Source organism: Bidens hawaiensis, unplaced genomic scaffold (genome assembly GCF_021521415.1).
Source record: "Bidens hawaiensis isolate Kalapana, Puna unplaced genomic scaffold, B.hawaiensis_p1.1 tig00009139_1, whole genome shotgun sequence".
Lineage (NCBI taxonomy): Eukaryota > Viridiplantae > Streptophyta > Magnoliopsida > Asterales > Asteraceae > Bidens > Bidens hawaiensis.
The window spans coordinates 666,091-679,610 of record NW_027491672.1 but is presented as its reverse complement, the minus strand read 5'-3'; the positions used below and the strand labels follow the sequence as shown (position 1 = coordinate 679,610).

At 35.2% G+C, this 13,520-nt stretch overlaps 1 protein-coding gene across 1 annotated transcript; it reads right to left on the bottom strand.

Annotated features, from left to right (window-relative positions):
- Positions 1-12,293: 12,293 nt before the first annotated feature.
- LOC143531279 (protein LEAD-SENSITIVE 1-like) lies at positions 12,294-13,482 on the bottom strand. The gene is made up of 2 exons (XM_077026610.1): positions 13,358-13,482; positions 12,294-13,282 (listed from the first exon to the last, which is right to left on the bottom strand). Exons 1-2 carry the CDS (start codon positions 13,446-13,448, stop codon positions 12,639-12,641), a joined length of 735 nt encoding a protein of 244 aa, XP_076882725.1. The 5' UTR covers positions 13,449-13,482; the 3' UTR covers positions 12,294-12,638.
- Positions 13,483-13,520: the final 38 nt, after the last annotated feature.

Below are 13,520 nucleotides of genomic sequence, written 5' to 3'. Positions count from 1 at the left end.
TTTTTATGATTACCTTGATTGTTTATTGGAATTTTATTCTAGGGTTTGAAACAAAGAGCAAGTGTAAATATAGACCGGCTTCTAGTTTTTTTTTTACTTTTTAACCGGGCCCAAGGCTTTAAAGTTTGGCTTGAGCGTTCTCACAAAAAACCATCACTTGACAGTCGTGGAGTCATTACAAGAGCAGATGTTTTTTACGTAACATACGGTGGGACGAAAAACCCGGGTGGGATCGGATTCGAACCGACAACCTTGTACAAGGCCTAGTTCAAATTATTCATTGTCTTAATCTATCAAAAGTGACACAGGTGAGGATCGAATTTAGGGCTCCACTGGATAACGCAAGCCTTCTACCAAACCTGAAAAATTATATATATATTGTAATTTGTATAATGTTATTTTTATTTAAAAATGTATTTATAAATAATAATTAGGAACATGGGAAGGGTGTTACGGTGTAGGACGGGTATTATGGTTGGGGATATATAATATAAACAAAGTTAACAATTGGAAGCAAGTCATTGACGTCTTCGAGGCTAGATTATCTCTATGGAAAGCGCACTCTCTAACTATTGGAGGTAGGGCCACTCTTATTAAATATGCACTCGAGAGTTTGCCGATCTACTATTACTTGCTCTTTTAAAGTGTTAGCTAAGGTCATCAAATAGTCAGAAGGAATTATGACATGGGGTTATGTGTATGTGCGTCGTACCGGGAGAAGGGTGGGGTGGGGGGATCAGCTTCACCAAGGTTCATTGGGTGGGCAGTCCATGTGGCTCTTCCAAAAAAGAAAGGAGGGCCTTTGGAGAATGGTGATCGAGGCTGTCGACATGCCAAGGGAGGGGTGTGGGTGGTCCCGGTTAATAAAAGCTTCACTAGAACTCGAAAAAACATCGATAGAGTGGTAAATGACTTATATCTGGCTGATGTTAGACTCCATCACTTGATTAAAGGGATGGTGGGTGATGGCAATGACATTTGTTTCTTTGGGGGGGAGTTCTCAGTTAGGTCAGCTAAGCGTACTTTTGTTTCTTCCAAAGATGTTAGTTATTTGTCATGAAATGGAGTTGGTGGGTTGTTTAGGAGGAATATTTAGGTGCACTCTCTCAGGTGTACGTACATGTGATTAGTCCTGATTCGGTGGAACACATCTTTTCAGTGTCTTGTGGCGTCATGGTGTGCATCATATTATTGTTTGGTGTAGGGTGCCCCCGATCTTCGTGTTCTCAATGAGAGATTTGTTGAAGCTTCATGAGAATGTCGGCTTGAGAAGTATTGAGCAGAAAGTGTTTCTTGTCATTGTTATCATAGATTGTTAGAGACTATGAAAAACAGGAAAAGGAAAGGAAGTCAAGATTTAAAGCATCATTGACAACAAGATTTGAGGGTTATTGTGGTTTTAAAATAGATCGAAATGTAACATCATTTCTTTGCCAAATTTTGTCTTCTTGTTCCCTCTAGTTTTTTGAGGAGGCTTCTGTGTTGTGTATTTGTTTTGTGAATAAAGTTATTAAACCAAAGTGGTTTCGTGGTGTAGTTGGTTATCAAGTCAGTCTATGTAACATACCAAAATTTGCAATAAATAATATTTTATATATTATCTCTTATGGTGGACAAGTTTACTTAAGACGGTAAATAAAATAATAATAAAAGAGGGAAAGAGAAGCAGGCTAATTAGAGAGAATTAATCATGGACTAAAAAGGAAAGATGGGCCTTAGGTCCATGGGCTTAAGGGAGTATAAATACCCCTTAAACCCTAAATCTTTCCATTTCCATCCATATTTTCCATCTTATTCTCTCTACACCTCCATAACACACACAAACCCTTTCCTTTTTCGGCCGCAAATGAAAAAGTATAACTGAGATGTCGAGAAGCACAAATGCTAACGACTGGCGTATGATCATACTAGACTGAGATTATGTTGGACCTCTCCGAATGCGAAAGCATACAAAGCAAATAAGCACATAAACAAGTAAGGTATAAGTTGTTAGCACATAAGACAAAGTTGCTGTTTTAAGGATAAGTATATAATGAGAAATATATTTACGCATATGTCCCCAAAACGTGAAAAAACAAGTAAAATAAGGGAATGTGGTACTCACCTCGATAGACGAACAATAGTGAAAAGAGGAATATTAGGATGATGATTCGCGGAAATCACACGTTGACGATAAGGCCTAACAAAGGAGATAGAATACGAAGATACTAAGTAAACGAAATAGATCGGATAAGAGAGTTCGATAGTTAAATGATTAACATTAAGCCATATTATATTCTTTTTACTCATAACTAATATAATATTATGAAAAATTATTAGTTTGTTAAATTATAAATAAGGTATATTAAAATATTATATAAGTAAAACGCATCCATAAAAACATTATTAGTTTATTAATCCGTTAATAGTATTTATTAAATATTTTATTACGTAAAAATATTATTCAAGTAAAATACATCTTTAAGAATATTTATTAGTTTGTTAGAACATTTAGTAAGTTTGTTATATAGTATATATATATAACAAAAAATTTTAGTTTACGTGGTATTATATAATATACATACGCATATATACATATATGTCTACATATACGTACATACACGAACGACAAGTGCAAGAAAACAAGTATTATATGATCGGTTTTTAATAAAAATAATTGTTAAATAATTATTATTACTATTATACACATTAAAATGATTTAAAAGAAAAACTAACCAAAACAATCTAAAAACTCGGGGTGGTAGGGGCTCGAACCCGCGACCTGCCCCCTGTAAGTCCAACGCTTAACAAGCTGGGCTATCCAACCATATGCAATACAGATAGGAATCAAAGTTTATAACGCTGCGGCCTGTTCATAACTCACAAACAAACCCTAACAAGATTAATCGATCGATTCCGTTTGTGTTTTGTTATTTACTCATAGGGTTAACACAGAACTATGAACAACGATCAAAACAAACTATTTAATTACCTTAATCGGTGTCACAAAGAGGGTTAATTAATCCGAACAGTAGCCGGCCAAAAACGAACAAGAACGGACAAGCAAACGTTGGTGTTAATTCAATTAATTATGTGGGTTATGACGGCTAAGGTTAGGGGAAGGTGTATCGAAGTTTAATTGATGTATTGCGATCGTTTATAAGCATATTAAGTTAGGGTTAGTGTCGGCTTAGGTGATAAACAATCCGCAGATCCGTTTTTGATTCACATAACATAATTAAGTCATTGTCTAGGCGCATATGGTATGTATAACATATATTTTGATTCGATTTCCATGATTGTGGCGTGAATTGTGGTCCAAGTTAACTGTTTTGGTACACGATTCGTCATACGGGTAGTGGGTTTGGGTTAGGATACGGGTTAACCAGATTTCTAAATGGGTTATATTAAATTTTGCATTTTAGCCCCTAAAGTTTGAGGATGGAAACAGTTGGAGTTAAACTTTGGTTTTGGGTGGTTTTTGTCAAAGTAAGAAAGTTATATTTATATTATAAAATTAATTAAACAATAATATAATAATAATTTAATTAACTCGATAAAAGCGATAAACTTTCTCGGGAATCGAAATGGGTCATGTTTTAATATAAATATTAAATCTTGGAAAGTCCGAGTTGTTACAGCTTAACCCTAGCCAGGGGCTCTGCCCCTTGGAACCCGCTAGGGGCTGCTGCCCCTAGAACCCCGCTGCCAGGGGTGCTGCCCCCGGACCCCGTTCGTTGTGGGTTATTTAAAGACAGAAATGCGATACGAGTAGTAATAGTTGATTGATACGTGTAATTGTTATACAGTTAGTCGTGCACAGCTCAAGAAAGGAATAACAATTAACGGTGAACGTAACCGTGTTCAGGTGAGTTTCTAGCCCCACTTCCTTGTTATGTTTTCGGGGCTGTGTGCATACTCGATGTGATAGTTAATACATTTACCTTAAGTGGTAAGTGTATGCCTTGCATGATTTATGTATGATGATTTCTTGACGGTCCGTGAACGATCTTCGGATATTGCACGTACCGTCAGGTGGAAGTTAAAGATATGATAAATATATAAGATGTATAAGTGATGTATGTATGAACATATATGATGTATGAATGATGAATGTATGAATATATTTGATGTATGTATGATATGTTGATGGCACGTGAACAATCTTCGGATATTGCACGTGTTGTCATGGAAGGTATGAAAAGACATGTATGGTACAGTTGCACGAAACAAAGGGACCATACCCTAATAATATCTGTGAGGATAGGGACCAGACCTTAATTATATCTGTGAGGATAGGACCAGACCCTCATAATATCTGTGATGGTGGGGACCAGACCCTTTATTATATCTGTGATGTTAGGGACCAGACCCTTATAATATCTGTGATGTTATAGGGCGGAAGGATCTTTAAATAGGATGGATAGTTATGTATGAAAAGTAAGTATGACTAATGCACACCCCTTCAGGCATGTGTGCAAGTATGTGAACCGATTGTATGTTGTATGATTAACTAGAACTCACTCAGCGTAGCTGACTTTTAGTATGCACGCAGGTGAGTAGGATGAGACAGCTCGCTTGAGGGGAACACGTGGCATTGAATAAGAGGCTGGCATCGGAAGACTCAAGACGTTTATCACTTTATGTTTAAATACTTAGTTTTCTAAAGACAAGATGGGTGTTTAAGACATGTTATGGATCGTTATGTAATAATTTATGAAAGTTTTTATATTCCGCGTATGTTTTTATTAACTCTGATGAATAGAACTATGTTGATGAGTAAATCCAACGCCCAAATGTGAGGCACCGGTAACGGGGCCTTACAGTCTTATTAAACATGTAGGCCTAAAATAGGAAATTAAACTAAGGATCCAAACTCAAATAATAAGCCTATTATGTGAACTTATTATTTAGAAGCATTGGTTCATATAGTATAAGTAGGATCGGATGTGAGAACCAGGGCTGGCCCATATATGTTATAAGGTGAAACCAGAACTTTAGGCCTAGTGACGGATCCAGAAATTTTCTTACAGGGGTCGGAAAACTTTTTAGTCTGTATTCTATTAACTATCGCTACATAATTTTTTTTCCGATTCGGTTCGGCCAATTGTGTCAAATAATCGTTATATAATCTTTTTGGTCCGGTTGGGTCCCTCCGATCGGCTAGAATCGCGTCGGCTTGAGTAATATAGAAAAAACATAATCAAACAAAAAAATACGTTAAACTTAAATAGAAATGCATAAATAAAATGTCATATGTCTAAAATTGTTCTTTACGGGATTTCAGTTTTTGAAGCTTAACAAAAAAATCATATATTACGCATGTCTTTTTCATTAAAACAAATACAACTATCATTTAAATTCTCATCCCTCATTTGATTACACAAATCAAACTTCACCTACTTTATCGCTGAAAAGTATTTTCAACGTTTCCGGTTGCGACAAGTAATACAAGAGCTAACCTCAATAAACGATCAACCAAAACAAATGAATTTTGTGAGCAAACCAACGTATATAGAAAGTCGAAACATTTTCTTTAGATTAAAATTCTTATAATCCGTTGAATGCTTACCTAACAAATTACTTGCGTCATTGTAACATTTTTTTAATAAGTTAATTGTAGATTGAGTTGAGAGTTTTGGGCGTGGACTTATAACTTAGGAATAGATTGATTGACATTTGAGCTTAAATTTGTATTAAATTTGTTTAATTAAACTCAAATTTAGTTATTTGTATACATTTAGCTCATTATAAATGTAAATTTGTAAATTTATTTTTATTATGGCTGGTCTCGAAATTTCATGGGGGTCATTCTCGAATTTTCACATGGTCTTTTTTTCGTTCTTGAAATTTCACAGAGGTCGGTGTCAAAATTTCACAGGGGTCGGTCGAGAGTTTAACACATATATACCACTAAAAAAAATTCTCACAGGGGTCGGCCGACAACCCTACTCATAAAGTAGTTGTGACCCTGTTTAGGCCCCTAAATTTTTGAGTCCTAATTTCAATTAAAACTAAATAAATTATATATATAATAAATGTTTATTGAATTTTAATAATCCCTATTGATTAATATTGACCAATAATAATTCTTATTCATCTTATTCAATAATATGTGTTTCCAATCATTTGTTGGATTAAAGTGTGATTAGTTTTATGATTAATTAATCTTTATGTTTGTTTTGATTGAATGAATAGTTGTTTGTCTGGGATTCTAGTTTATCACCAATTGATTGGTTGTATTCATCAACAATTATTTGAATAAGGGCCTCAAATTTTATATTTGTTTTAGGACACCAAAATAGTTGGCTGTCTCTGATGAGAACAAACTCACAATGATACGTGTGTGTGTGTATATATGGTTTGGATATCATACATTAATACAAATTAAATTGATGTGCAAATCAAATATTGTAATTATATATAGAGGTTATTTTTTACTCGCCCCGGGCCCGAAATTTTAAGGGATTCTCATAGACGGCCTTGTGTGCCTTGTTGTGTCAGTCTGACTTGCTTAACACGCTTAAATCGGTTTTGTTAGCCCTAGACTTCTCAGATTAATACCAACAACGAAAATGAACAGATTTGTAAAAATAGCAACATATTTGTGAATTGAGTATATTTAAATAAGAGAGATTCCAATTTAATAACAAAGTTTGTGTAGAGAAAATCAAAACCAAGAACACATCACAACCCTAGGCGTCCCTCGCAAAGTCATAGTCAATGGCTCTCTTGTCTTCGTTGTCAACAATCATCAACGCCCTAATTCGCTAGGCTCGTCGCCTCTTAATTCGCACCCTCATCCCCTCACTTTGGCTGCTTGTTCATAAGGCTTACCTTTCATTATTTCTTTTTATTCTTTATTTCATTATATATATATATATAAGGGTTCAAATAAGAATAAGGAGTTTCCTAAGAATGGTAAGAACCAATAAATTTTTGACATTTGGCATTACAAATGATGGTGAAAGAACAATTCTAGGAAACTATGTCGGTTATAATGATTAAAGAGTAATTCTAGGAAATTATGTCGGTTATTGGTGATTTTAAACCATTGATTAACATGATCCAATGGCTATGATTTATTCCTAGTCTTCCCAAGAAACTACTTCTTTTTAGTATAACCCTCCCCTATATATATATATGCTTATCATGTATCAGTTGTAAGTACTCTAGCGTCATCTGTAACATCCCAAAATTTTGATCCAAATTTGACAATTTAATAAAGATAAATGACCAAAAATATTTTCAAGATAAATAATAAAAAAATGAGATAAGGAAATAAAACAATTCCATGTTGAGAAAGTGGAAGTATCATGCATAAGTATAATAAATTGGACGTGACTCAATGGTAGAGCACTCACTTTACTAGTGAGAGGTAGGGGGTTCAAACCTCACTATCACCAATTTATATGAGAGATATGAGGGATGACCCTGGCTTACCAGGGTTCGGGTTCGGGTTCGAGTCCTGATCTCACCAGTTTTATCGGCTCCTCACTGTCGTGCCATTTGGCGGGCGTGGGGGTCGGGTTTTATTCGGTGAATCCCTCAATAGGTGGACTGCTAGGGGCTTTGTCCGTCCGGACTAGTGGCCGGCTCGGGCTACCTTTAGCCAATGGGGGCCGCGTACGGAGTACCCGGAGTTACTTGGTCGTTCAAAAAAAAATCCTGCATAAGTATAAACATGAAAAGAAAATTTTCCTCCCACATGAAAAATTAGAAAAAATTGGAAGCTCTTTATAAGAAGATGAGTTTCCGTAGTAATATTCTTTTATGCCTAGCATGTACCCAGTGGTCATAGCGAAAGGGTGCAAAGCATCCGACGCGCACGCGCAAGAGCTTGGGCACGGGCTCAGGCGATGGGAACAATGTGGCGTTTTGATGTCGCACTTTGCATTTTATCATTCGCGCTACGCAAACGGACAAGAAACCGATTCTTCGCGCTACACGAAGGGAAAAACACAGAACCCAAAGTACGCCTTTGCGCTACGCGAAGAACTAGCCCAGGTTGCTTCGCGCTGCCCGAAGTGCCCATTCTACATGGATGACACGTGTGGACGCGTGGCATCACGTGTCAGACCACGTGGCACCCCTGCGATGACTCATCAGGATAAGCCTAATTTATTCGATAGTTGGAACATCAACTCAATGATAGGCCTAATTTATTCGATAGTAGCGTGAACAAAATTCTCAAAAATATTAACATGCATTTTCGAGGCAGAAGTCATTGTGTAAGAAAGAAGAGAGATCATGGTGGAAAAATTAGCCATAACGCCACCTGAACGCTCGTGCATTGATGATACTCTGACCAAACCATGGATCTAGCAGACGGTCTTCTTCCTTGACTTAGCTTGGCTAACCTGATTTTTATTTAATTGTATTTTTTCTAAATTAATTCACATTAGTGTTATTTTTTAAAATATTGCTAAATGTGCGGTATGTCGATACTTAAAAGTTTTTTTGAAATGTGTTTGGAACCATCTCTAATATTCGGAGGGACCTTTATAGACGTGATGTCAACTGTAAATAGTGATTTTAACGCTTCATGCCTAACTCAACCAAAGTAAAAGATATTTTCCCATTTTATATTCCAAATTCTCATCACCTGATGCAATAAATGAGACCACACACATACATGCATATATGTAACATATTCTTTAGAATAACCAAATCAAATCTTATACTCTTAGCTGGGGTCGAATTATTGTTGCAATAAAAATTCATGAGTAATTAAATTTTCAAAATTCCACATATGAAATTTAGTGTCAAAATTGCGCCTTTTTTAATGCCATTTGAAATTTCTAAATGGAAACTGCCAACCAAACTCACCTCGACCTGGTCTGTAACATAGAAAATTTTCTTTGATTCAAGATTGAAAATCCAAGGAGCCTAGAAAACAATTGGTCTTATCTCGTCCAACCAAAGCATGATATACGACCCGCAACCAAAGATTTATTTTTATCAATTTGTTTAAATCAAATTTCAACTTGATTAAATCACTTGAGCTTCAAAAATCTGTTTCCAAATGCCCGGGTTTGAAAGCTTAGTTGAAATAAAAGACCACGACCACAAACTAGTATAAACAAACAGACCCAAAGATACCAATGCATTATTGTCATTGTAATTTGGATGGTAGGAAATGAAACAAACAGACCCAAAGAGACCAATGCATTATTGTCAATGTAATTTGGATGATAGGAAATGAAACAAACAGACCCAAAGTGACCAATGCATAATGTCATTTGGATGGTAGGAAATCAAAATGTGCCTTCCATATATAAAATTCGTTTACTTGCTTGACTTTGAATGTTCAATCCTTTTGTTTATTAGTCAACTTATGTGTGATGTCAGTACTTTTTTGAACTTTCGTTACCAAAACCAGTATTTTTTATTAGTTATCACTCCTTTAAATCAACAGTTAATTGATAGTTTATTTGATATACGTAAATCGATACATTAAGTTATACTTTTTCTTTTTCTGACCTCGACATTACTTATATATATATAGAGGATGAGTATCTAAGAGATTTTTTTAAAATTGAATACTTTTTATAACTATTTTAAATCACAAAAAACCTCTTTAAAAAAACACTACAAGAATTATAAAACGAAAATTTTAAAAAGGTAAAAAAGCTAAAAAAATTTATTTTTTATCCCTATTTCATAAAAAAGCTAATTATACACATATATATATTTTTATTTAATCTCCATTTACATAATGTACACATATGTACATTATAACTTTTCTTAATTGTACATATGTGTATAAAGAATAACATGTATAAAATTAAAAAAATAAGTATTAAACATATACGTATAATTTTGCTAAACCGATATTTTTTTTATTTTTTATGAAACTAGGATGAAAATAAAAAAAATTTGTTTTTTTTTTACTTTTTTATTTTCGTGTTTTTTTTGTTTTATAAAACTTTTTATTTTTCTTAAAATGAGTTATTTTGTTGTCCAAAATGGTTCTCACATGATCTCAATCCTATATATGGGAAAAGTTAACATATAAATGAAATTAACGTGCTAATTGTGAGAATCAAGTAGTGTAATTATATACTTATATCATAGTGTAATTACATAATTACGCTACTTGTATATATAATTATTCTACTTGATTCTTACAATTAGTACATTAATTTTATTTGTATTTGATTCAAACCATTTATATATATATATATATATATATATATATATATATATATATATATATTAGAAAATACCTTTACTACTAAGTAACTAGAGAAAACAAAATACGACCCATTACAAGAGACTCAAAACTATGAGCAAGACCACGAGATAATTAGAAAACACGAAAAATAACAAGGGTCAAAATAAGTTATACTGGAAAATTATGTTTCAAAATTTGATAAAAATATTATTATGTCTTCCGTGTTGTATAATTTGAGATTTTTGGATTATAATAAGAGATGTTTATATGATGATAAGTGGGAAGATGATCCCCTAAAACGTATTTTTGCTTATAATAAGAGAAACATGTTAACATGATGCATGAAAAACTATTTAAAAGGTTTGATTTTGAGCTTAATAAATTTCGGGTAACAAAGCAAATCATCACACACACACACATATAACTAGTTGGATGCCCGTGTGATACGGCGGGGATGCACGCTTAACCTGGCATCAAACGCTTAATCAGTTTCGGTTAATGTGTCATATGATGATGGCATGCACGGAACCCGAAATTGGACGCGAATCAGAAATTAGGGGGGGTGATTGTTGGACGTAATTTCTTATTCGTATGAGGGAGATCATTCAACTTTAGCAAAACTTGCATCTCCTTGATTTTAATCCACGCGAGAGCAATTAAAAACCGTATCTTCTCGAATCGTGCTTCGTCATAGTCAATCCCGGGTTGTTGCATGCATCCGAACAAACTTTGGATCTCAAAACTGTTGGTTATGAAGAGGTGGTGGGACGTTTAAAAGCATACGAGAAACGGGATCGGGAAGAAGACATGCATCCCAAAACCCAAGGTAAGCTTATGTTTCAAAGTGTCAAAACACATCACATCGATAACATTAAACCTTTGAGAGGTCTCGGGGTTTTCTCTTATGCTCATGGTTTTCCCGGTTCATGACGTTTTCTTGATAACCACAGTTTTGACCCGACCCTCGACCACCTCGTCCTCGCCCCTCCTCCACGTCCACGACCTCCACGAGTGGACTCACGATCATTGTACCGCCTGCTAGTACGGTTACAGCGTGTAACAGAAGATTTAGCATGCGTAACCGGCACCGAAACGTACGTTACCAACATTAAACATACGTTCCTGGTGCAGAGCGCTGGGTTGAGCGCTTACCAATGTTGGGTTACACGCATTGCGTGGCGCTGGATACATGTATATTGCCCTCGGTAGATGTAAACAATGTCATCGGCCCCTATATATACATTTAAACTAATACGTTTTAGCCAGAATCCCATTCCAACTCGACACGGTTCTAACGTGACCCCTTTCGACTCAAACCCATACCGATCCGAATCAAATTTAACCATTTTTGTAGCCACTCATTTCGACCCTGATCCGGTCTTACACATGACCCAAGCTCGACTGACTGTTGTCGGTCTTAACGGGTAAGCGCGTAATATGTAAATTTTTTAAAATTAAAGAAGTATAACGATACCATACTCAAATTAAAGATAATTAAATGCTCATTTTTATGGTGTATTTTTTTTTTTAAATATTAACGTGTGAAAAAGTTATGGCTGTTAAAAAGTCGTAAGGTAATTGGTTTTGAATAATGAGTAAATGTGTAACTATTATGTATATTAGAAAAATGTGAGAGGACCAAACTTATAATTATTTTTTTTAAGAAAGTGCTCTAAAGATAATATTACTCATAAAATTTCATAACTTTATACATTACGTACGGTATATTTTGTATAAAGTTTTGCACCTTTTAAAATTTAAAGAATACATTTAGTGATACAGATATAGATATCCTGTCCCCTGACAACATGCCTCAACTTGAACTCGAACATACTATGAAGTTAGTTTCCTCATAACTAATTAAGTACGTAATTCTTTAATATTTTGTTAAATAGAGGGACTATCTGTTTACCTGAATAACCTGTATATAAACTCGCTAGGCGTCAAAGGCGACAAATGGCCAAATGGGAGGGTTTAATCACACTTCAATACTTTGATTTAATTCATTATTGATCTTAAACATTCATATATTGTACATACATAGCATTGAAATCAGATACTCGACTTAATTCATCACACACATACATAATAACTATATTAAAAGCAACCAAACCACTAATGGCATGCTTAATTATCACAAAGGCTAAGGCCCTGTTTGTTTTTGCCTCTTTTCTCTGAATAGAGGAAAACGTCTGATTCGGTCAGACGTAATCAGACGTGGGGCTGTTTGTTTTTATTTCTGGCATTAAGAGGTTCAGCGTCTTAATAGCATCTGAACTAGTAAGAGCTTTTAGTGGGTCTGAAAACATCTTAACCCAAAAAAAACATACGTTTGTCTCCGGCCTCCATTAACTTCTAACCCGGAGACTAGGCTTCATCTCCGACGACTAGAGGTTCGTCTCTAGCCTCCACCTCTTAATGATTCAGATTTCAGACATTTGAACCACCTCTTAACATTCAGATGTGTTATTCAGATTCAGACTTAAATCTCTAAAAAAAACAAACGGGGCCTAAGATGAAAAGAAGATAACTCCTCCACCGCCACTTTCACAACATCCTTGCGAAGGCCCAAATCTTTATTCTCTCTTTTCGAACAAGATCTTGGAAAAGCCGTTGTGAACCGCTGCACAGGGTTCCCAACTCTATCCTCCTTTTTCGTCGAATGAACCATATTTGCTTGGCTGCTCCTCCCTTGGTAGTCAATATCGTTGCTCAATAGACCTGTTTTACAATAAAGTGCAAAATCTTCACAGTTGTTGTTAATCAAATCATACTCTATATATCCATTTTCAAGCAGATAAGTGGCCCTATGTATGACTTCTTCTGGTGGATCGGGTCTTGCGGTGGTGCATGTTCCACCTCTAAGTTTGGCAACAAGGAACTCGCGGCTTGCTTCGTATTTGAATCGGTATAGTGAACCTTTTTTTATGAAGCATTCTATGCAAGTCACCCTTACACCACTACCAGCTACTTTTTCCAACCCACAATCTGACGTTGCGCATGGAGTTTTTTCCTTTTTTCGGCCGCCACTTGAGATCCAGCTCTTAGAAGCAGCTGAAAAATGAAGAATTCCATCTGCTTTTGGGTTCACCATATGAATAAGTTTGCCTTCACCAACGAAAATTCCTGCACATATGCAAGTTTCTTAGTTACAAATAAAAAATTAATAACTAACCACAAATGTATAACTAAAATGCTTACCATGGTGAGTGTACATGCTCTTCCTCCAAGTATAAACATGGTCTCCTTTCTCGAGTTCAGATGGTTTTACCTTCTGACTAAATAGCTCCATTTGTATAATTAAGTTGCTCACAATGAGATCTTTATGCAACTATGCATGTGTATATATAGAGAGAAATTGAGT